The sequence below is a fragment of the Musca vetustissima genome, unplaced genomic scaffold (genome assembly GCF_032173495.1).
Source record: "Musca vetustissima isolate MV318-11 ecotype Yass unplaced genomic scaffold, APGP_CSIRO_Mvet_v1 utg2233, whole genome shotgun sequence".
In the NCBI taxonomy this organism is placed as follows: Eukaryota; Metazoa; Arthropoda; class Insecta; order Diptera; family Muscidae; genus Musca; species Musca vetustissima.
Window position 1 is genome coordinate 183,254 of NW_026877127.1, and position 26,678 is coordinate 209,931.

Sequence of the window (26,678 nt, forward strand, 5' to 3'; positions counted from 1 at the left end):
AATAACATGGATTAAAATTGCTCAACCTATTTTGACGCAATAAAATGTCAAATTTTGAATATTTATAGAAGACCTTAACAAAGGCGTAGATTTTTTTTTAAATATTTTTAGAAGCCCTCAACTTCGGGGTGTATTATTATGTCTTTGTGCAACAGGCAAAAGGAAACGATATAGACACCGAGTTCCTTTTGAGAATATCCATAGAATCACTTTCTGAAACGATTTATGTATGTCCTTCCGTCCGCCTGTAGGTCGCATTTATGTTCCGATTTGGATGAAATTTGACACAAGTTACTTATTTGGCCCAAAGACGAACCGTATTGAATTTGGTGAATATCGGTTCAGATTTAGATATAGCTCTCATATATATTTTCGTCCGATATAGACATCAAGGTCCCTATATATCTTTCGATTTGCACGAAATTTGGCATAGCGTACTGAATTAGGTCCAAAATGATGTGTTCTAAGTTTCGTGAAAATTGGTTCAGATATAACTCCCATATATATTTTCGTCCGATTTTAGGTAAATGGGGCACCAAAGTCCCCATATATCTTTCAATTTGCACGAAATTTGGGATAGCGTACCGAATTAGGTCCAGAATGATGTGTGCTAAGTTTGGAGAAAATCGAGTCAGATTTAGATGTAGCTCACGTATATATTTTCGTCCGATTTTAGGTAAATGGGGCACCAAAGTCCCCATATATCTTTTGATTTGCACGAAATTTGGCACAGGGTACTGAATTAGGTCCAGAATTATGTGTGCTAAGTTTCGTGAAAATCGGTTCAGATATAGATATAGCTCCCATATATATTTTCGTCCGATTTTATGGAAATGGTGCACCAAAGTCCCGATATATCTTTCGATTTGTCTGAAATTTGGTATAGCGCACTGTATTGAGCCTTGAATTACATATATTAGGTTTCGTTGAAAATCGGTTCAGATTTAGATATTGCTCCCAATATATATATATATATATATTTTATGTAAATGGTTCACCAAAGTCCCCATATATCTTTCGATTTGCACGAAATTTGGCATATTGTATTGAATTAAGCCTAGAATGTTGTGTGTTAAGTTTCGTGAAAATCGGTTCAGATTTAGATATTGCTTCCAATATATATTTTCGTCCGATTTTATGTAAATGGTGCACCAAAGTCCCTATATATCATTCGATTTTCACAAAATTGAGCATGGCGTACTAAATTAAGTCTAGAATGATGTGTGTTAAGTTTCGAGAATATCGGTTCAGATATAGATATAGGTCACACATATATATTTTCGTCCGATTTTAGGTAAATGGTGCAACAAACTCCTAATGTTTGTCCGATTGGCAAAAAAAAATTGCACAACGAACCATATATATTTCGAACGGGTGTCTGATTGAGCAATCCATTTTGCTATAAATCGATTTCCATAAATTTGTCCCATTGTACGCAAACGATTCTAAATCTCCCCGATTGAAATTAACTTAGCGGTGTTAGAAAAAGTACATGTTTGGCTCTCGTATGAACTAGGATTATTGACTTCGCTCTAAAATTAACAAAATGGCGGACCTTTGAAAAAATATTTTTGGAAAATCGCCGATTTTTTACCAAAAACCAAGTTAAAAAATAAGGAAGATATTCACCGATTGGCTTTATCCTAGTTCATACGATAGCTATACACTCACAGAGAAACGTGTAAAAATTTGAACATTAACGTGCCCATAGCAAAAGAGAAAACGCGTTTAAAGTTTGAGAAGCCCTTTAGCCGTCACTTGATGCTGACACAATAAATCGGCTATATCTTCAAGAGTTCTCGAGATTTTCAATTAAAATTTTGTAGAGACATTCTTGAATTAGTGTAGAATCGAATTAAATCAAAAAAAAAAAAAAATTTTGACACAAGTTGATACAATATACATAAAGTGGTGAAGGGTATCATATAGTCGACCCAGTCCGACTTTACTACTTTCCTTACTGGTTAAATATATTTGTTAGAGGACCTTGGCAAAACCGATTTAAATCATTATTTGTACAGTGGGTGTAGACATTGTTCCTTGTCTAAAAAAGTATCCATCTCACCGTTTTAACACAAAACATGTCTTAATATTTTTTTTTTAAGAACATTTAAAAAATATATTTGAAATTAAAAAAAAATATATTTTGAAAATTTGTACATTTCTAGAAAAACTGTACTGTACGAAATTTAGTAGAAATAGTTTATATGTTTCTTTTTTTCCCTTTTCAATGTATATGTATAAGTTACATACTAAATATATATTTTTTTAATTTTTTTTTCATTTAATTATTTGACATTATTTAAATTAAGCTTTGTTTTGTTATTAATAACATAAATACTTTGTTCGTTTAACTTTGGTATTGTTATTTTTTTAATTTTTATTATATATATTATATTTTTTTATTGTTATACTTAATAATATTATAGCAAGTAAAAACTATATCGTTTTTATATGATTGAAAAAATTTTATTGATTTTGTTTTTAAATATTTGCAGTAAAATTTAATTTATTTTTTTGGATCCACAATGTTGCATAGTTTTTTTGTTTGTTTGTATGTTGTATAATTAATTATTTATTTTTGTTTAACAATAATGATACAATTGAATAATTATTGTTTCTGTTTTTGTATAATTATAGTTTCATATTTTATTTTTTAAATGGCATTATAAACATAAAAATATATATAAATGTATAATTTAACTAAGGGGTCAGAGGCCAACAAATGACGGCATTTGAGAGGCCAACATATTTTATTCAACCCATTAAACACCTCATTGTTTGTCTTCCCCATGCATTGTTTTTTTTTCAAATCATTTAGCATTTAATTCAATTTTTTTATATTGTTTATATTTAATTGATTAATTATTCATATTACCAATTTCAATTTATTTTATATTTTTTGGTTTTAAATTAAATTTGATTTAATTTTTGATTATCAGGCTTAATGTTCAATATATTATTTTTACAACTTTATAAGATTTTGTTTTGTAATTTTTTTTAATAATATTAAATTTTTTTATATAAATTAAGCAAAAAAATCAAATATTTTGTAAAAATTATTTTACAAAAAAATAATTACTTTATTTATTATTTTGGGGCTATGTTTTTTCTTGGAAACCTTATTTTATATAAAAAAATTAACATTTGTGTATTTCTTACAGCAAGGCCTACTTTCCTTAATAATTGTTTGTTCCATTTCTTTGTTGTTGTTGTTAGTTGTTTGGTTCCTGTATTCATACTTTCTTTAATTTTTGTTCCATAATTATATATTTATTATTGTTGTTTTTATTGTGGGGCTTTTTCGGTTCATCTCTTCCTGTTTTGCTTTTGTTTTCTTTTTTATTTACAAAACTTGCAGATTTTCACAATTTTTAAATTTGGAATCCTCTTTGCCCAGCAGCCATGTTAACATTTGACGCGCCTTCATGCTGGCCATCATCACACTGCGACTCTTATACCAATGGGCCGGTGAGGGGGAGGTGTCACGATTACCCTAAGGGAATAGGGAAAAAGGGAGAGAAAAACAAAATATATTAATTTTAGAATTTAAATGTATATAAATAAAATAAAAAGTAAATATTTTAGAGAGGTCGTTCAAAGCCCCATCGGAACCATTTTTATCTAAACAATCATCAGTCTAAGGACAGATATTTTTCTATAAACATAGCAATAAGGTGATCCATTAATAAACAACATTTTTTTTATAAAAAACAAATTCCAATCCCATCTACCGATTTTTTGTTAAACCTTTCAGTGTCAAAAAAAATTTTTGCCGGAATAAAAATTTCATCTGTCTTTCAGCAAAAACAAAAACATCAATAGTAACGGTACATAGGATAACCGAAAAATCGCCCCCATTCTCGTGGTCAAATTTTTATTTTTTTCGATTCTACACTAATTCAAGAATGTCTCTACAAAATTTCAAGTGAAAATCTCAAGAACTCTTGAAGATATAGCCGATTTATTGTGTCAGCATCAAGTGACGGCTAAAAACTTTTAACGCGTTTTTCTCTTTTGCGAATGGCGGGCACGATAACTCAAAAACTAATAACCCAATCGATTTCAAATTTTTACACGTTTCTCTGTGAGTGTAGAGCTATCGTATGAACTAGGATAAAGCCAATCGGTGAAGATCTTCCTTATTTTTTAACTTGATTTTTGGTAAAAAATCGGCGATTTTTCAAAAATATTTTTTCAAAGGTCCGCCATTTTGTTAATTTTAGAGCGAAGTCAATAATCCTAGTTCATACGAGAAACATGTACTCTCTCTAACACCGTTGGAATTTTCGGATTCCGATGTTCAAGTGAGGAGTTATCATGCCCGCCATCAAAAATAAGGACTTTTCTTTAATTACAAAAAACAACAACATAACAAAATTTTTTTGTAAATTATTTACAAACCTTAATAACCATTGGTATTGATTTACCAGCCCATTGAAAATCTTGAAAAATTAAAATCGAGAATGGGTGGGGTTCCCTTAAATGTCGGATATATTCGACAAAAACACTGAAAGGGTTAAAAAGATCTCATCCTCTATGGCTGAGCCATTTTTCTATAAAAATCGATTTTTAGTCACTGTGGTCTTTTTTATATAGAAAATAAATTCCCAACAGGGCGTGGGTTTTAAAAAAATATATATTTCTCGGAGGCCTCAGCAAAGGCGTGGATTTAAAAAAAAATTAGAAGACCTCAGAAAATGCGTAATTTTTGGAGGTATATTTTTCTATAGAAACAAATCAGACTATAAGGGCAGAGGTATTTTTTGTAGAATCTCAAAGATTCAGGTATATTTTTTTTAAATGAAAAAAAAAACGGACTTCAATTACAGGTATTTTCTTCCAAAGGAGAAAATCGGGCTCAGTTTCTGAGGTATCTTCTCAGCGACTAATTTTTTTTCTATAGCAAAATTGGTCTATAGAAAAATATCAAATCTCAGTTTTTCAATGGAAAAAAATCAGACCTCAGTTACTGAGGTATTTTTTCAATAGAAACCAGTAGGGAATGTAGTAAAGTCGGACGAGGTCGACTGTATGTAAATCGAAATCGACTGTATGTGAATCGATTTCAAACAAATATCAATAGGACATCCGTTGGGCTATGTCTGTAATTCTAGTAAACGAATCTACGATATTCTATGATAAATATTGTACGTTGTGCAGAATTTCATGTCAATCTGACAAACATGAGGAGTTTGGAAAATCGGACAAAAATATATATGGAAGCTAAACCCAAATATGAACCGATTTCAACGAAACTTGTCACAGGTTATGTTATACTAATTTCAGTACGTTTTGTTCCTATCAGCCACATATTGGTTCCTTATTGCGTGAATTACTTAAAATCAATCGATAGAGTGCTATATCTGAATCTCAACCGATTTTCATGAAACTTGGCATACATCATTCTGGACTAAATTCAGCACGATATATGAAATTTCGTGCAAATCGAAAGATATATAGGGACTTTGGTTCACCTTTTACATAAAATCGGACGAAACTTTATATGGGAGCTATATCTAAATCTGGACAAATGTTCACGAAACTTGGCAGATGTCCCTCAATTCAGTACGTTTTGCCAAATATCGTGCAAATCGAAAGAGATATAGGTACTTCGGTGCACCATTTACACTAAATTGGACGAAATTATATATGGGAGCTATATCTAAATCTGAACCGATTTCCATGAAACTTAGCACACATCATTCTATATGTAAAGTATTACGCTATACCAAGTATCGTGCAAATCGACACATATATGGGGACTTTGGTACACAATTTACATTAAAATCTGTATCTAAATCTGAACCGATTTTTCCGAAACTTAGCAATCATCATTATATACTCAATTCATTACGTTATGCCAAATTTCGTGCAAATCGAAAGATATATAGGGACTTTGGTGCACAATTTACCTTAAATCGGACGACATTAAATATGGGACCTATATGAAAATCTGAACCGATTTTTCCCAATTTCAATAGGGTTCGTCCTTGGACCAAATAAATGAGCTGTGCCAAATTTCATATAATTCGAATCATAAATGCGACCTGTAATTTATTTACAAGTTGTCATGGACAGACTGACGGACATGCATAAATCAACTCAGAATGTGATTCTATGCATATTCTCAAAAGGAACCCTGTGTCTATCTCGTTTCCGTTTGCCTGTTACAAACATATGCACAAAGACATAATACCCTGTACTACAGTGTGGTGGATGGTATAAAAATCAGACCTCAGTCACTGATTTTTTTTGCAGAAAAAATGTGAAGCATATAGAAAAATCACTTGTTACAGATATCCAATATCCTCAAATGATATTGTGGGAAACCCCCTCTGTTACAGAGGACAACTATTTTTCAGTGGCATTAAAATATTCTCAGCTATTGAGGAACCATGTTTTCTATGGAAATTCTCAGTTGTTAGAAAGAATTTTTTTATAGAAAAATTGTTTTTTTTTACAATGACAATTTTTCCTTCGTGGAAAAAGTTGTCATGATACTGATGACAATTTTTTAAAGAAAAAATCGGCTACTGTAGGTAATTTTCTGCTACTGAGGACCATTTTTCTTAAAAAAAAAACCGTGACAATTTATTTCTATAGACAAATATATCCTCAATGGCTCGGAGTTTTTATGAAAAATATAAGTACTAAGGATATTTTCAATAGATTTTTTTTGATGCAATGGAAAAACTAATCCTTTTTCTTCAATACAAAAAAATCTGTAGAGGAATTTTCTGTAAGAAAAAAATTTGCTAAGAAAAAATTGTTATTCAAGAATTAATAGTGGCTTTCTCGACCTCTGTATATATTAAAGTTAAAAAAATTATAATTTTCTTCTATATTATTGTATAATTAGTCAAATTAAATTCAAATCTATTTTTTTCAATAAAAATACAACTAATTAAATTTATAAAAAATGTAAACATATAATTTATGTACAGCGGAGTGGGGAAAAACATTGTGTGCTCAATTTACTCAATATATGTATGCATGAATATAATTGAATATATAATTTAATTAAAAATACATTACTCAAACTACATACAATGAGATGCCTAATAATAAAAATGGAAAAAAGAAACGTAGTGGACTACATATATTTATATTCAATACAAAAAAATCTCAAAAAAAAAAAAAAAAAATAATTGTGAAATTGAAAAAAAATTATAACTGTTCTTTTTTTATTCAATCAATCGAAAGTGAAAAAAAATTGATAAGTACGCATATCAAGTGCTATTGACCTGAATTATGAACGCTTATGAGGGTAGATAAACTGCTGACTTGCAAATACAAAAATAAAAAAGTAATAGAAAGGTTATGGTGCCAAAGGTTGAATGTCTTGCAGGAAAGTGTGCGTTCGGTGTGTGTGTGTGTGAGTGCGAGTGTTTGAGAACAACACTTAGAATGCCATTAACCAGATATTCAAGTAGGACTGACCATTTCAATGATGACCTGACATTTGAGAACATTTTTTCCTATTGTTTATTTTTCGTTTTTTTTTTATTTGCCTAAGGATAGATTCTTTATGTGGGTGAAATGAAATGTTTAAGAATAATATTTGCAAACAAAAAATTAAATAAGGAAACTGATTTAGGGAATTTAGAAAGGGTCTTAAAGGATATGAAATCGAAGCTTCTAAGACTTAGAAATTTCGCCTTAAAAAAACTTGACATTGTGGATCGCTTTATTTCCTATGGTATCACAATAGACGAAGTTTTTTTTACAGAAAAAATAATTGTTAGTGATGGTAATTTTTCGACAGGGAACATTTACTGCTAAAAATTCCCCAGTCCACTAGGACTGAATGAGAATTTTTTGTATTAAACAAATTCTCATGTGGCGAGCACCATTTTTAATAGGAACAAATGCTAATGATTTTTACAGAGGACAAGTGTTTTTAATGTTTTTATATAGGGAAAAATATGTCTTTTCATTTTCAATAGTAAAAAATTCTTTGTCAGTGACTCTATATTTCTTCAATGAATAAAAAATGTCCTAGTCTGTCAGGATGATTTTTTTTGTCCATAAGGTCATGGCAAGGATACCAATTTTTTAATGTAAATGATAATTTTTATACCCTTCACCACACTGTGGTACAGGGTATTATGTATGTTATGTTTCTTACAGGCAAAAATAATCGAGTTAGACCCATGGTTCCTTTTGAGAATAGGCATAGAATCACTTTTTGAGTCGATTTATGCATGTCCGTCTGTCCGTCCGTCCATGTATTTTTGTGAACAAAGTACAGGTCACATTTATGATCCGATTTAGATGAAATTTGGCACAGGTCACTTATTTGGCCCAAGGAAGAACCCTATTGAAATTGGGAAAAATCGGTTCAGATTTAGATATAGCTCCCAAATATATTTTCGTCCGATTTTAGGTAAATGGTGTACTAAAGTCCACATATATATTCTTCGATTTGCACGAAATTTGGCACAGCGTACTGAATTAAGCCTAGAACGATGTGTGTTAAATTTCCTGAAAATCGGTTCAGATGTAGATTTAGCTGCCATATATAATTTCGTCCGATTTCAGGTAAATAGTGCAACAAGGACCTATATATCCTTCGATTTGCACAAAATTTTGCATAGCGTACCGAATTAAGTCTATAATGATGTATGCTAAGTTTCGTGAAAATCAGTTCAGATTTAGATATAGCTCCCATATATTTTCTCGTCCGATTTAAGGTAAATGGGACCCCAAAGTCCCTATATTTTCGATTTGCATGAAATTTGACATTGCGTACTGAATTAAGCCTAGAACGACGTGTGTTAAATTTCCTGGAAATCGGTCCAGATTTAGATATAGCTCCCATATATATTTTCGTCTGATTTAAGGTAAATGGTGCGCCAAAGTCCCTAAATATCTTTCGATCTGAACGAAATTTGGCACAGCGTAATTAATTAGGTCTAGAATGATGTGTGTTAAGTTTCCTGAAAATCGGTTCAGATTTAGATATAGCTCCCATATATATTTTCGTCCGATTTTATGTAAATGGTGCACCAAAGTCCCTATATATCTTTCGATTTGCATAAATTTTGGTATAGGGTACTGAATTAAGTCTAGAATGATGTTGCTAAGTTTTGTGAAAAGATCCATAGCTAGGCCGATTGGCACAACGTACTGAGGTAATATAAACCAGTGAGCGAAGCAGTATAGTCGGACGGGGCCGACCATATGATACCCTACACAACTTCCACGAAAATCTAACTTTCTGTGGCACTACATTCTGAGCTATGGTAATATTTCGCAATATTTGTACCCTTTTGACCGACTAGAGGTCAACAAATCACCGTGGGTTGTGTTGTGATGTTCGGCTTTCAATTAAGTTTTCGGTCCATTTCATCTCAATATTATTATCTGATCATCGACGAAAATTATAGACGTTGTCCTTGACCATACCTGGATACTAATGGAAAATTTCAAAGCGATGAGCGCTATATTTCCGCCCTCTAGTGTGGTAATGGGTTACTAAATAATATATTAATACCTAAGCACATGTACATATTTAAGTGTAACTCCCACATCCGAGTACATAAGACATTATAATTGGTATCAATTTAAAGGATACCACGCCTCTTGGATATACTATCAACCTCTCAGGTCTATGTCCGACAGGGGTAAATCTATACGCTATATGATACAAAATTTGTAATTTTTCACACAAAAGTCAGGGTCCATTTGACCCGCTAAATATTGACCAATCTTTATCAAAACAGACATGCTTATTCTTCGGCCCGATCCCCTTCTCCATGCAAAAAATACGCTGTGTTTGGGTCATAATTTCGGCCTCTGGGGTGACCAGAAATACCGACAAGAATAAAGTTTTGGTCCATTTCATCCCCTAAATATTAACCGATCTTTACCAAAAACAATAGGGGTCTTCATTGGCCAGAAGCAATCCTACATGCAAAATTTCGTGAAGATTGGTCCATAACTGTGGCCTGTATCGTGTTTACAAATTATAATGGACAGACGGACGGACGGACACACATGTCTAGATCTACTCAGCTAGTAGAGATATGACGATCGGTATACTTAAAGGTGGGTGGGTCTAGGACCAATATTTCGCGGCGTTACAAACTCTTGGGGCTGCACAACGCTATAATACCCTGACAACATGGTTGTGTAGGGTATAATTAGTCTCTGGCAAGTTTCCCTGAAATCGGTTCAGATATATTCTACATATGTTAGGATATATATGTAGAATATACCCCAAGTGGTGACGGGTATCGTATACTCGGCCCAGTCCGACTTTATTACTTTTCTTACTGGTTTTCTATAGAAAAATGTTCTTCGTTGTATAAAAAAATTCACTTTTCTAAAAAAATCTCGGTTACTAAGGACCAGTCTTTTATGAAAATAATCCTCGACTACTTCATTAGTTTTTTTCATGGCAAAAACATTAATTTTATGAGGATCTTATGAAAAAATCTCCGGCTTGGAATAAAATAAAAAATTGTTGCATTTTTTTAATAAATTAATAAAATAAATAAAATAATAAGTAAATTAAAGTGATACACATATTTTTTACATAAATAAAATTAATACATAATGAACATGAAGAGTATAATAAAAAGTTCGAATAAAACCATCTATGGATTTGGGGATCAATAAATACACTCATTTAAGTGGGGTTGTATCATTTTTTTTTTTATAAATATATTATCATAAGGGATATCGTTATATTGCAATAAATATATTTGTATTAAATATTTTACATAGTATTTTACAATTGTAGGGAATAATACTTTTAAATGAATTCCGTGGAGGAAAATCTTTTAAAACTTTCGAAAAGTAACTATTTAAAATTAGTGATTTCATTTGGGGAAATTAAAGGTTATAATAAACAAAATTGTGGCATACTTTTAGGGGTGTCAATTAAAAAAATACGTTCTTGGAGGAGAAGTAAATATTTGGATTGACATCAATATATCATGAGGGAATAAACTATGTATCTTTAAAATTTGGGGAATTTTTAATATATATGTAAATAGGAAACAATCTCTTTGTTATTATATATCAGGGACCATCTATTTTTGTTGTTGTTGTATTTCTCATTTACTCACCATATTTACTTCAGAATTTTTATCATTCAATGATTTTTCGCCTTGGTCATTATTTTCATGATTATTTCTATTGTCACAATTCGTGTTATTGTGTTTATCTTTTGATTTATTTTTGGATTTTTTCGATTTTGGCTAAAGTGATAAAGTAATGTGGATGGAGAAATTAAAAATTAAAAACGATGATATTTTTAATATATAAAAAAATAATAGTTTTAAAAAATCAAGAAAAATTGAACAAAAGAAATAAAAATCAAAATCATTTTTTTAACATTTAAAGCCAATTCAACTACTTGATGGGTGAAATGTGATTATTTTTTGTTAAGTTTTTTTAAGCACAATGAAATAATGCATTTTTTATAGCACGTTTTGTGTGTGTTAGATTTTGTCTTTTGTTTTTTTTTTTATAGAATTTTGAAACAATTTTTTAAAATCCTCTTTGAAAGCAACTGAAAATCCATTTGACATTTAAGTTTTTTAGATTATCTTACCTGTATGCGATTTTGTTCCTTTTTCAAGCGTATCTGAGTCAGTGTACCCGCCAGTAATTCATCACAGTTGTGATTAATGCCCACCGAAACTTCAATGAATTTCGCTCCATACGTACAGGCCACACATTTACCATCTGAAAGGGGAAGAGGTATGGTGAATTAATTCAAAAGTGAACAATAAGAAAATTACAAAAGTCGGACATAGTCCCCCGTCCGATGATATCCTTTATCATTTTGGGTATAAACAAGAAATTCTCCTAAAATTGTAACAGACGGACGTAGCTTAACATTAAAAAAAGTAATTTTTCCAAGTAATTATACCCTACACAACTATGTTGTCAGGGTATTATAGCTTTGGGCAGCCCCAAAAGTTTGTAACGCCGCGAAATATTGGTCCTAGACCCACCTTTAAGTATACCGATCGTCATATCTCGACTATCTGAGTCGATCTAGACATGTGTGTCCGTCCGCCCGTCCGTCCATTATAATTTGTAAACACGATACAGGCCACAGTTATGGACCAATCTTCATGTTTTTCATGTAGGATGGGTTCTGGCTAATGAAGACCCCTATTGTAAAGATCGGTTAATATTTAGGGGATGAAATGGACCAAATACTAAATTTTTGTCTATTTTTCTGGCCGCTCCAGAGGCCGCAATTATGGCCCGAACATCATGAAATTTTACATGGAGAAGGCGATCGGGGCAAAGAACAAGCCTGCATGTTTTGATAAAGATCGGTCAACATTTAGCGGGTCAAATGGACCCCGACTTTTGTGTGAAAAATGACAAAATTTGTATTCTATAGCGTATATAATTACTCCTGAAGGACATAGACCCGATATGTTGATAGTATATCCATGAGGAGGGGCTGACCTTTAAATTGGTACCAATTATGTTGTCGTATGTACTCGGATGTGGGAGTTACATTTAAATATTTACAGGTGCTTACGTACTCAGATATTATTTAGTAACCCATTATCACACTAAAGGGTGGAAATATAGCGCTGATCGCTTATAAATTTTCTATGAGGTTCCAGTTATGGTCAAGGACGACGCCTTTAACTTCCGGTGATGATCAGATTATAATTATGGGATGAAGTGGACCGAATACTTATTTTTTTATGTTTTCCCACGGTGAAGGGAATCTGGACAATTAATTAAAAGCGCTGTACTGAATATTGGTAATATTCGGAAAATATGTCAGTGTAAGGAAGAAGTGCTATTGACCTCTAATCGCTACCAAAATTCGTGCAAATCGAAAGACATATAGGGACTTTGGTACACCAATTACATAAAATCGGACGAAAATATATATGGGAGCTATATCTAAATCTTAAGGGAACCCCCCCATTCTCGATTTTAATTTTTCAAGATTTTCAATGGGCTGGTAAATGAATACAAATGCTTGTTAAGGTTTGTAACTTTGCACATATATAATTGAAGATTTAAAAGAGAAGAAAAATAATTTACAAAAAAATTTTGTTATTGTTTTGTTGTTGTTTTTTGTAATTAAAGAAAAATCCTTATTTTTGATGGCGGGCACGATAACTCCTCACTGGAACATCGGAATCCGAAAATTCCAACCGCGTTAGAAAGAGTACATGTCTGGCTCTCGTATGAACTAGGATTATTGACATCGCTCTAAAATTAACAAAATGGTGGACCTTTGAAAAAATATTTTTGGAAAATCGCCGATTTTTTACCAAATACCAAGTTAAAAAATAAGGAAGATCTTCACCGATTGGCTTTATCCTAGTTCATACGAGAGCTATACACTCCCAGAGAAACGTTGCAAAATTTGGAACCGATTGGATTATTAGTTTTTGAGTTATCGTGCCCGCCATTCGCAAAAAAATGTTTAGAGAAAAACGCGTTTAAAGTTTGAGAAGCCCTTCAGCCGTCACTTGATGCTGACACAATAAATCGGCTATATCTTCAAGAGTTCTTGAGATTTTCACTTGAAATTTTGTAGAGACATTCTTTAATCAGTGTAGATTCGAATTATATCAACAAAAATTTTGACCCCGAGAATGGGGGGTCCCCTTAAGCAATTTTCACGAAACTTAGTGCACGTCATTCTAGCCTTAATTAATTACGCTGTGCCAAATTTCGTGCAGATCGAAAGATATTTAGGGACTTTTGCGCACCATTTACCTTAAATCGGACGAAAATATATATGGAAGCTATATCTAAATCTGAACCGATTTTCACGAAACTTTGCACACATTCTTATAGACGCAATTCAGTACGCTATGCCAAATTTCGTGTAAATCGAAAGATACATAGGGTCTTTGGTGCACCATTTACATAAAATCGGACGAAAATATATATGGGAGCTATATCTAAATCTGAACCGATTTTCAGGAAACTTAACACACATCATTATATACCTAATTAATTACGCTGTGCCAAATTTCGTGCAGATCGAAATATATTTAGGGACTTTGGCTCACCATTTACCTTAAATCGGACGAAAATATATATGTGGGAGCTTTATCTAAATCTGGACCGATTTCCAGGAAACTTAACACACATCATTCTAGACATATTTCATTACGCTATGCCAAATGTCGTACAAATTGAAATATATATAGGGACATTGGTACACTATTTACATTAAATCGGACGAAAAGATATATGGGAGCTATATCTAAATCTGAACCGATTTTTCCCAATTTCAATAGGGTTCGTCCTTAGACCAAATAAGTGACCTATTCCAAATTTCATCCATAAATATTCATAAATGCGACCTGTACTTTGTTTACAATTTAACATGGTCAGGCAGACGGGCGGACGGACGGACGGACATACATAAATCGACTTAAAAAGTGATTCTTAATCGACTTAAAAAGTGATTCGTTTCCTTTTGCCTGTTACAAACATATGCACAAAGACATAATACCCTGTACCAGTGTGGTGCAGGGTATAAAAAAATCCGAAAATGCGGGACAAATTCAAAGATACCGCTTCTACAATCGGAATATCTGACTAAAAACTAAACAATATACTGACGATTAGGCGCTACCCTTGTATGGACATGGACCACATTGATAATGTTATGTAAATATGTATGTCAGCCTTCAAGATAATTTCTGATAATGTTATATGGGTTCTACCCATAACAAGTGGACCAATATTGATAATTTTTATACCCTCAGCCTTATGGCTAATGATACAAGTTGATACGACAAACAAATGTGCTTCATCGAAGTAATGGTGTTAGACCCCATGTTTCTTTGGACCAGATCCGTTTTTTCGGGTAGCCCCATATAGAGGCACCCTCATTATTTGGGGGAGGGTTTGCGTGCCTTTTTCAACCGAATCCTGCCACAGCTCATCTGTTTAGCCCAAGAACGAACCCTATTGAAATTGTGACTTTACTACTTTCATTACTGGTTTATATTAAAATAGTTAACTGATTTCTTACGCGTTTTGGGATTGTCTGTCTATAGACGTATTCCACCATAGTGTAGGCGATATATTATACCCTACAAAGTATGGAATTTTAAGACGATTTAGCCATATGTTCTAATCATTCTACTTACAGAGGGTATCGAGATAAAAACATTGTTAGGTTCCTTATATAATGATACCTACCGGTTTTCGGTATTTTTAATATTTAGCGTGAAATTACAGTATTTTGAGGATTTTATACACATGTTCCGCCCTACCATGCGTTGTCAATATCGACCTGTGTTTTGGGGTTTTGAAATTTGTATGGTTTACAACAATCACTTGGTACAATTGTCGGTATATTTTTATGGTATGTTCCCTATATTTTCATTTCAAGTAACTATCCGTGTAACTATGGTGGAGGGTATACAAAGTTCGGCCCGGTAGAAATTAAGGCATTCTATACCCTTCACCACACTGTGGTACTGGGTATTATGTCTTTGTGCATATGTTTGTAACAGGAAAAAGGAAACGAGATAGACACACGGTTCCTTTTGAGAATATGCATAGAATCACTTTCTGAGTCGATTTATGTATGTCCGTCCGTCCGTCTGTCCGTCTGTAGATGTTAAATTCTAAACAAACTACAGGTCGCATTTATAATCCGATTTGGATGAAATTTGGCACAAGTCACTTATTTGGCCCAAGGACGAACCCTATTGAAATTGGGAAAAATCGGTTCAGATTTAGATATAGCTCCGATATATATTTTCGTCCGATTTAAGGTAAAAGGGCACCAAAGTCCCTCTATATATTTCGATTTGCATGAAATTTGGCACAGAGTACTGAATTAAGTCTAGAATGATGTCTGCCAAATTTCGAGAAAATCGGTTCAGATTTAGATATAGCTCCCATATATAGTTTCGTCCGATTTAAGGTAAATGGGGCACCATAGTCCCTCTATATCTTTCGATTTGCATGAAATTTGGCACAGCGTACTGAATTAGGTCTAGAAAGATGTGTGTTAAATTTCCTGAAAATCGGTCCAGATTTAGATATAGCTCCCATATATATTTTCGTCCGATTTAATGAAAATGGTGTACCAAAGTCCCCATATATCTTTCGGTTTGTACGAAATTTGGCATAGCATAATGAATCAGGTCGAGAATGATGTGTGTTAAGTTTCCAGAAAATCGGTCCAGATTTATATATAGCTCCCAAATATAGTTTCGCCCGATTTAATGTAAATGGTCCACCAAATACCTTATATATCTTTCGATTTGCACGAAATTTGGCACAGCGTAATGAATTAAGTCTAGAATGATGTGTGTTAAGTTTCCTGAAAATCGGTCCAGATTTGGATATAGCTTCCATATATATTTTCCTCCGATTTAATGTAAATGTTGCACCAAAGTCCCTACATATCTTTCGATTTGCATGAAATTTGGCACAAATTTGGTACTGAATTAAATCTAGAATGATGTCTGCCAAATTTGTGAAAATCGGCCCAGATTTAGATATAGCTCCCATATATAGTCTCTTCCGATTTCATGTAAATGGCGCACCAAAGTCCTTACATATCTTTCGATTTGTACGAAATTTTGCATAACGCACTGAATTGAGCCTAGAATGATGTCTGCCAAGTTTCATGAAAATCGGTCCAGATTTAGATATAGCTCACATATATAGTTTCGTCCGATTTCATGTAAATGGTGCACCAAAGTTCCTATATATCTTTCCATTTGCACGAAATATGACATGACGTATTGATTTGAGCGTAGAGCGATGTCTGCCAAGTTTCAGATATATATATATATATATATATATATATATATATATATTTTCGTCCGATTTAATTTAAATAATGTGCCAAAGTTCTTATGTTGCATGGCGTACTGAATTTAGTCCAAAATTTTTTGTGCCAAGTTTCGTAAAAATCGGTTGGGATTTAGATATAGCTGATATGAAGTAATTGACGCACCAAGAAACCAATATATGGCTAATAGGAACTAAACGTACCGAAATTAGTATAACTTAACCTGTGACCTTAACCTGTGTATAGCTTCTATATATATTTTCGTCCGATTTTAAGTAAATTGTACATCAAACTCCTCATGTTTGTCAGATTGACATACAATTTTGCACAACGTACAAAATTGAGTCTAGAACAACGTAGTTACGTTTTCTAGAAGTACAGACATAGCCCAACGGATGACCTATTGTTATTTGTTTGAAGTCGATTTTCATACTTTTGTCCCGAACGAATGACATGTTTATGGATAGATCTAGTCCGATTCACATTTAGATAAATATCACATATTTTATTTCATCCAACTTCATGTTAATAATGCTATTTTATGTACCCATAGTGGTGAAGGGTATCATATAGTCGGCCCCGTCCGCTTTTACTACTTTCCTTACTGGTTTAACTTGTTTTTATTCTTTTGGTAGTCCATTCGAAGTTCTCCATTCCTAATTCTCATAATTAATTCAGTATATTTATTATTCCCTCCCAAACAAAAAATCTGCACACAATTATATATATTTATTAGTCTAATTATTTCATAATTAATAATTATTTTCTTGGCTCATTATGCATAACCAAAAAAATGTTGTCTCCTCTCTTCACTTCATTGAAGAATACCAATGGAATATTCTGAGATTTATTTATTATCTTAAATAATTCAAGCATCTTTTTTCAACATTCTTCCTCCTGCTTCTTCTTCTTCTTTTGACTTACCTTGGGCTGATACGGCACGTGACCGCGCCAAATCAATTTTATTTGCCACCAATATAATTGGCCGGGTCCTAATTAAATCCATGTCTTGCAGATGGGCAAGAATATTTTTGGCGCGTGTAAATGATTCCTTATCGACACAGGAGTAGACAACCAAGAAGGCATCGGCTTTTTCCAATTCGTCCTTTTTGGATTGTTGCATAATATGTTGGTGTTGTCGTTGTAGTTGTTTGTGGTGATGGTGTCGAAGGCGGAGGTGATTTTCGTCAACGGAAATGATTTTGGGGAAAAGAAATTTTTTTGTAAGAAAACAAAGAAAAATACAAGAAGAGAAATTAGAAAATAATTAAGTTATTGTCAACAAAAGCATTTTTCGGCAGGATATTAATTTGCAGCCAGCTCCCCCTAAGGATAAATCGTTTTGTGCCTTTTCTTTGGGCTATTCGCGTGCAATTGTCATTTGCGGAGATGTTCAGGGCTCAGTTGTTATTTTCGTGGCCAGTCATTTGTCTTTCGATTTTATATCGGGTTTGTGGTTTGGGTTGCAATTTGTTAATGGTAATAAATTATGTGGGGTTCTTTTTGAATTAAATTTACAAGTTTTTGGTCATTTAGATGAAAAAAGTATTGGGAAAAGGAAATTTTGGTGGTTGCCAAAGGACAAGAATTCGGGAAAGTGCAAAAAAATAGTTTTTAAAGAATGCAGACTTGTGTTGATCTTTGAAAAATATGCTTTTAAAAAAACCACGTCACTAATGGTCTCGGAAAAAATATTTTTTAAAAATCTACACCTGAAACAAATATTTGTTTTCAAAAAAACACCCCTTTTTAAAACCCATATCTGTTTGGTACTTAAAAAAATATTTTCGTTAAGAAACAAACCTTTTTGGTACTTGAAAAAAATATTTTTGTTTTATAAAATCCGTTTAATCCACGCAAGTTTGTTACTTTAAAAATATTTTTTTTTTAAATTCACCCTTCTATCGATTCGTGAAAAATATTTTTTTTTAAATTCACCCTTCTATCGATCCTGAAAAATATTTTTTAAAAAAGTGTATCCTACCATTCTGCAGTGACACTTTGGTTTTACGTGTCGCCAACTATTTTCATATTCATGTTCTATGATTTTTCATTTATTTTGATTACCGGTAAACGAAAAAAACCAAATGGATTCATGAACAAAAAATTGAAATTATTATTATTTTCTTTCCGATTATATGGTCACGATTTAATTTTGTGTGCGTGTGTGTGTTTGCTGTTCTTTTGCGAGCAATGAACAGAGAGACAATCCCCCATGAAGAAAAATTACAATTGGCTATGAGCCAAATGCGAAAAATGTTCACAGAAAAACAAATAATGGACATCAGAGGACGATAGCTGACAACGAAAACACAACACACAAAAAAAAAAAAAAAATTAAAATAAAAACCAGTAAGGAAAGTAGTAAAATCGGACTGGGCCGATTATTTGATACCCTTCACAACTTTGGGTATATTCTACATATGTATCCTAACAGATGTCGCGTGTTTGTTATATATGTATATCTGAACCGATTTCAGGGAAACTTGCAGAGACTAATTTATATTACTTCAGTACGTTGTGTCAATCGGCCTAGCTATAGATCATTTCACGAAGCTTTGCAACATCATTCTTGACTTAATTCAGTACCCTATACCAACATTCGAGCAAATCGAAATATATATAGGGACTTTTGTGCACCGATTACTTAAAATCGGATGAAAATATATATGGGAGCTATATCTACATCTGAACCGATTTTCACGAAAATTAGCGCACATTATAATAGTCTTAATTCAGTACGCTGTGCCAAATTTCTTGAAAATCTAAAGATATATAGGGACATTGGTGCATCATTTACCTGAAATCGGATGAAAAGATATATGGGAGCTATATCTAAATCTTAATTCAGTACGTTGTGCCAAATTTAGTGCAAATCGAAAGATTTATAGGGACATTGGTGCACCATTTACATAAAATCGGACGAAAATATATATAGGAGCTATATTTAAATCTGGACCGATTTTCAGGAAACTTGACACACATCATTCTAGACTTATTTCATTACGGTATGCCGAATTTCGTGCAAATCGAAAGGTATATAGGGACTTTAGTACACCATTTACATTAAATCGGCCAAATTTCAAAGCAAATATATATATGGGAGCTATATCTAAATCTGAACCGATTTTCACGAAACTTTGCACACATTATTATAGGCTTAATTCAGTACGCTGTTTGACATTGGTGCACTATTTACCTCAAATCGGATGACACTATATATGGGAGCTTTATCGAAATCTCAACCGATTTTCACGAAACTTAATACACATCACTATAGACTTAATTCAATACGCTATGTCAAATTTCGTGCAAATCGAAAGATTTGTAGGCACTTTGGTGCACCAATCTAAATCTGAACCGATTTTTCCCAATTTCAATAGGGTTCGTCCTTGGGCCGAATAAGTAACCTGTGCCAAATTTCACCCAATTCGGATTATAAATGCGGCCTGTACTTTGTTTACAATTTAACATGGACAGACAGACGGACGGACGGACGGACATGCATATATCGACTTAAAAAGTGATTCTATGCATATTCTCAAAAGCAACCATGTGTCTATCTCGTTTCCTATTGCCTGTTACAAAGACATAACACCCTGTACCACAGTGTGGTGAAGGGTATAAAAAAATAGCCTTTGGTTTTGTACAAAATATTTTTTAAGTCTTGAATTTTGTATTATATTTCAAATAATTACAAACATTTTAGAAAACTTAATATACTCAGTCCATTCTCTGTTAGTGTATAGAACAATTGAAATCTTTCTTCTCCACTGCAAACCTGGACAATTTGCAGCACTTAGAGAATTATGAATATTTTAACAACAACAACTACTAAAACAAATAGAGACATGCAAACATTATAAAATAATGTGCACAACAAAGTCATCACAACAACAACAAATGAAATGACAAATGGCATGTCCGTCCACCCCATCCATTTGGATATTAATTTAAAATGCAAGATGATTGTCGGATGAAAACTATGCCTGTTATGGGACCAGAAAACAATGTATGGGTGTAGTAGTTGCCTACACGAACAAGAGCTTAGGGGGAGAATAGACTATTTTTTAAGAAATAAATTTTATTCGCGTGGGTACTTTTTTTCGAAGGGGGGTGTTTCCAATTTGTTTGACAATTTTAGAATAAAGACGTCATTAAGATGTTTGTGTGTGCGTTTTTTTGGGGTCCATGTTGCAGGTTACCAAATAAAAATGGGGTTTCCAAAAAATAAAAACAATAAAATGCATGATGGAATCAATCGGTCCGCCCCTTCTGGTACCTCCCCCATAAAATATCAAATTATTTGATATCCGATATGGTCCATTAAATAGTCATCGTAATATTTTTACAATTCCTGTCAGTATCCAGGTCCACCATCTGTGGTACCTTCTCCCCACAATTTTATTTTTCATACAAAAACATATTTTTGGAATAAAAACGTTTTTATTGGAGCAAAAATTCCGAATAAATTATTGCAAATGATTTTATTGGAAAACTAATTAAGAATTTGTTTAAAAAAAAATTGTACGATTTTTTTTAAGGAAAGTAGTAAAGTCGAACAGGGCCGACTATATGATACCCTTCACCACTATGGGTATATTAAACAGGACCATTAACATGAAATTGGATGAACTAAAATATGTAATACTTATCTAAATGTGAATCGACTAAGATTAATCCATAAACATGTCATTCGTTTGTTACGCTATTCTATGCTAAATTTTGTACGATGAGCAAAATTTCATGTCAATCTGAAAAACATGAGGAGTTTAATGCACCATTTACCGGATGAAAATATATATCCAAATATGAACCGATTTCTTGTCACAGGTTAGGTTATACTAATTTCAGTACGTTTAGTTCCTACCAGCCATATATTGGTTCCTTGGTGCATCAATTACTTAAAATCAATCGATAATATATAAGGGAGCTATATATAAATCTGGACCGATTTTCACGAAACTTGGCAAACATCACTCTAGGCTCAATTCAGTACGCTATGCCAAATTTTGTGCAATTCGAAAGATATATAGGGACTTTGGTGTACCATTTACATAAAATCGAACGAAATTATATATGGGATCTATATCTAAATCTGGACCGATTTTCACGAAACTTGGCAAACATCACTCTAGGCTCAATTCAGTATGCTATGCCAAATTTCGTGCAATTCGAAAGATATATAGGGACTTTGGTGTACCATTTACATAAAATCGAACGAAATTATATATGGGATCTATATCTAAATCTGGACCGATTTTAACGAAACATGGCAGACGTCACTCTAGGCTCAATTCAGTACGTCATGCCAAATTTCGTACAAATCGAAAGGCATATAGGGACTTTGGTGTACCATTTACATAAAATCGGATGAAACTATATATGGAAGATATATGGGGCCTTTGGTGCAGAATTTAAATAAAATCGGACGAAACTATATATGGGAGCTATATCTAAATCTGGACCGATTTTCAGGGAACATCTTTCTAGGCTCAATTTAGTACTTCATGCCAATCTTCGTGCAAATCGGAAGGCATATAGGGTCTCTGGTGTACCATTTACATAAAATCGGACGAAACTATATATGGGAGCTATATCTAAATCTGGACCGATTTTCATGAAACTTAGCAGATGTCACTCTAGGTTCAATTCAGTACGCTACGCCAAATTTAGTGCAAATCGAAAGATATATAAAAATTTTGGTGCACCATTTACCTTAAATCGGGCAAAATTATATATGGGAGCTATATCTAAATCTGAATCGTTTTTTTCCAATTTCAATAGGGTTCGTCCTTGGGCCAAATAAATGAGCTGTGCCAAATTTCATCCAATTCGAATCAAAACTGCGATCTGTACTTTGTTTACAATTTAAAATGGACAGACACACGGACGGACATACATAAATCGACTCAGAAAGTGATTCTATGCATATTCTGAAAGGTCTATCTGGATTATTTTTGCCTGTTTCAAACATATGCAGAAATATATAATACCCTGTACCACAGTGTGGTGAAGGGTATAAAAATAGATTTGGAGGTCACCCAATTTTAATTTCCAATGCCCCATGGGAATCAAAAGAAAAGTTTAAGGTCATTAGGGGTTAACAACTTTGAAATTATGCAATTATATGTGTTTTATGATTTTTCAGTTTTCGCGTGGTACAAATTGTAAACAAATCAAAGTGATAAAACTATTTTCCATTTCGTTTTTTTTTTAGTTTTTATGAAATCCATAAATTTTAATTTATTGCTAAATACAAATTCGACGAATTTATTTAAAGCTATTTTAACAATTATTTTTTTGTATTTTTTTTAAATTCGCTGTCATCATAAATTTATTGATAGTTTTGTTTTCACTTTGCAGATGCCTGCGAGAGTGTGTGTGTAGAAAACACAGTAATTAAAAATAGATTAATACTGACACACATTTGTTTGTGAGTCTGTGTGTGTGTTTCACAAATTCGAAATGGCAAAGATGTTTGTCTGCCAGTCTATGTATGCATGTCAATCACATAAAATTAGCATCTGAGAAAAAAACAAATGGAGAAAAATATTGAAGAACGAAGAACACAACTAGGAAATATTTTGATGGCGACAAACTTTTCAAATTTTCTGTTTTTATTGTTGACAAATTTGTGTTTTTTTTGTGCAATTTTTTTATTATATTGCCGCTTTAAACAAATGAGGGGGTTGACTGCAAAGACTCATAGTATTTTTTTGTAATTTTTTTTTAATAAACTTACCTTTGTTTCACGTTGATTTATTCTAAATTTCAATTCGGATTCAATATTATTTAATATAATTGAAATGTTTTGTTCATTTTCGTCACATTCTGTAAGAGAGAAAAAGGAAGAGGAAGAAGATAATTATTATTCGAATCAATAAAAAGATACATTTGAAGTTATCGGTTTACATATTTTGTATAGTAAATATTGTCAATAAAATATTTTGTATAACATTTTTGATAAGAGATTTTCTATAACCTTCACATGAGATGGAGTGAATATAAAATTAAAGATTATTTTGCAACATCTCGAAATATTCGTTTGAAAAAGAACCGAGACAGTACCGTTCACTTGCTATGTGTTGGAGGGTTTATTCGCAATTTTTAATCGATCCAATATGGGGCCAATGGCAAATTTCTATGGCAAAAAGTCATTCAAAACCCTGTCATTGAGCCATAATGTAATGCGACTAAAATTTGACATAACTTCCACTTGCAGAACTCGTCCAATTTTAGATAATTCTATGGTCCTAGGGTTATTTTCCTACCGATGTGACTATTATTTGAGATTATTGTTTTTCTTCGCAAAAAAAAAAAATGTTCTTTATAGGTCTACATTTCGGTTAATGCTTACCTCTACCATTATTTTTTGAATGTAGACCCAGGCTGAGGGTCTATAATTTGATATGATTTCTTTCACAGAGATATTGTCATAGTCAGTGACTAAAATTTGGTAATCCGGGTTTTTGGAGGCTATGCAGAAAAATATCAATATAGATAAAGGTTTTGCCTTAACCGTCAGATAAAGGCCTTATCCCATTCTCGGAATTTTGAATATTTTTGCACAGTTCCCAACAAAGCAACTGTAATTTGACATTCCGTTTTTTGGAGGTTAACAAAATTTCAATATGACCCATACTTTTATACCGTTCATCATACTGTGGTGCAGGGTATTATGTCTTTGTGCATATGTTGGTAACAGAAAAAGGATTTATACATTTCTGTCTGCCCGTCCGTCCATGTATTTTTGGATAAAATTTGGCACGGTTCAGATTTAGATATAGCTCCGATATATAGTATCGTCCCATTTTATGCAAATGGTGCACCGAGGAGCCTATGTTTTTATGCCTACCATGAAGCATAGCATAGCGTATTGGATTGAAATCGGTTCAGGATAGCTTCCATATATTTTTCATCTGATTTCTTCTAAATGGTGTAACAAATAAATAAAATTTTTTCAAACCTAGAATAGGTGTACTGAATTTTGTAAAATATATATAATGCAAATATTGCTGCAGCATACCAATGGTTGCTTGCATATAGCTCCCATACATAATATTGCTCGATTTTATATAAATGGTACACCCAAGTTTGTCCGATTGACATGTCATTTTTCATAGGTTTCAGAATGCTATGTGTATGGGTTGTTTTAAATTTGTTCAATATCTGTGTTGTTCACACATTTAATTTCGTCCGATTCTAATTCAATGGTCCCATGTCTGTACTAACAACTGGATATTGTACATATGAGCATCTCTTGTATGTATACGTACAAAGTGCTTAGGGCATCATATTGGCCGACCGTCCGACTTTTAAATTTTCCTTACATTTTTAAAATAATTTTTTTACTGATTTGACTGAAATTTGACATTCCGGACAGGATGATAAATATTTCTGCAGAATATTTTCTATACATATTGATATATCCTCCATAAAAATTTACAGTCCCGTTTTCGATATTTAAAAACAGTGAGCGGAGCAGTATAGTCGGACGGGCCGACCATATGATACCCTACACAACTACCACGGAACTCTAACTTTTGCGTATGTTTATTTCGAGCCTGGTCAATATTTCGTGATATTTGCACCCTTTTGACCGATTAGAGATCAACAGCACATCTTCCTTACACCGACATATTTTCCGAACATCCCAATATTAAATACATCCCTTTAATTACTTGTCCAGATTCCCTTCACCGTGGGTTGTGTTGTGGTTTTCGGCTTGTGGCCTATATATTGACTCGAAAAAATTTAGTTTTCGGTCAACTTCATCCCAAAATTTTAATCTGATCATCACCGAAAATTACATGCGTTGTCCATGACCATTCCTGGATCCTCAAGGAAAATTTCAAAGCGATTTCCGACCTCTAGTATGGTAATGGTTTATTAAATAATATCTAAATACGTAAGCAGCTGTAAATATTTATGTGTAACTCCCACAGGCAATAACTCCTCTTGGATATACTATCAATTTATGAGTCCATTTGGTCCACTAAATATTGACCGATCTTTATCAAAACATGCAATGTTTAGGCCATAATTGTGGCCTCTGGAGCGCCCAGAAAATCAGACAAAAATAATGTTTTTGGTCCATTTCATCCCCTAAATATTAACCGATCTTTAAAAAAAAACAATAGGGGTCTTCACTGACCAGAACCCATCCTACATGCAAAATTTCTTGACGATTGGTCCATAACTGTGGCTTGTATCGTGTTTACAAATTATAATGGACAGATGGACGGACACACATGTCTAGATCGATTCAGCTCTCATAAAGGCCTTTACTGATATAAGGAATATTGAATGAACATCGCCGCTGAACTTATCGACAGAAATATACATAGTAACCCTCGTATCGCACCCTTATGTCATGGTTCATGGTTCACATATAAAGGTCCTTATCGTTTTAAGGAATTTTGAATCGGCTCAACTTATCGAAGTTTCTAATTGTTGACGATAAATATTCGCATATTAATTCGTACCCAACTACCACGGAACACTATCTTTCTGCGAATATATATTCCCTGCCTGGAGAATATTTCTTGACCGATGAGAGGACAACAGCTCGTCTTTCTTACTCTGATTTATATTTTCCGAATCTTGTTTTCCCGTGGTGAACATTTACGCCTTAGCATTAAAATTTTGTAATTTTGTCACAGATAGGTCTTGGACCTGCTGAATATGGCCACAATTTTGTTGTAATGTTCGACTTATAATTGTGGCCTCTAGAGTGACTAGTAAAATAGACAAAAATTAACTTATAATTCCCTAAAAAAATCATTCCATCACCATCGAAAAATATAGTTGCCGTCCTTGACTATAATTGGAACGGCATGTAAATATGACGATCAGCGTTATATTTACCCCTTCTAATGTGCTAATGGTGATACTAAAC

The 26,678-nt window shown here is 33.0% G+C and overlaps 1 protein-coding gene across 1 annotated transcript; it reads right to left on the reverse strand.

The window, feature by feature from the left end:
* Positions 1-3,322: 3,322 nt before the first annotated feature.
* On the reverse strand, positions 3,323-26,404 carry LOC133321715 (GTP-binding protein REM 2-like). Its single transcript, XM_061530797.1, has 5 exons — positions 26,362-26,404; positions 23,523-23,611; positions 17,702-17,882; positions 11,567-11,700; positions 3,323-3,496 (listed from the first exon to the last, which is right to left on the reverse strand). The coding sequence occupies exons 1-5, from the start codon at positions 26,402-26,404 to the stop codon at positions 3,347-3,349; spliced, it is 597 nt and encodes a 198-aa protein (XP_061386781.1). The 3' UTR covers positions 3,323-3,346.
* Between the last annotated feature and the right edge of the window lie 274 nt (positions 26,405-26,678).

Bases quoted from the DNA above. Each gene is read 5' to 3' on its own strand.
- LOC133321715 (XM_061530797.1), bottom strand. From the start codon at position 26,404: ATGTTCACCACGGGAAAACAAGATTCGGAAAATATAAATCAGA. The intron at 23,612-26,361 runs GTAAGAAAGACG...TCTCTCTTACAG, and splicing joins TTCGGAAAATATAAATCAGA to AATGTGACGAAAATGAACAA. The intron at 11,701-17,701 runs GTAAGTCAAAAG...TTCCCCTTTCAG, and splicing joins ACGTGCCGTATCAGCCCAAG to ATGGTAAATGTGTGGCCTGT.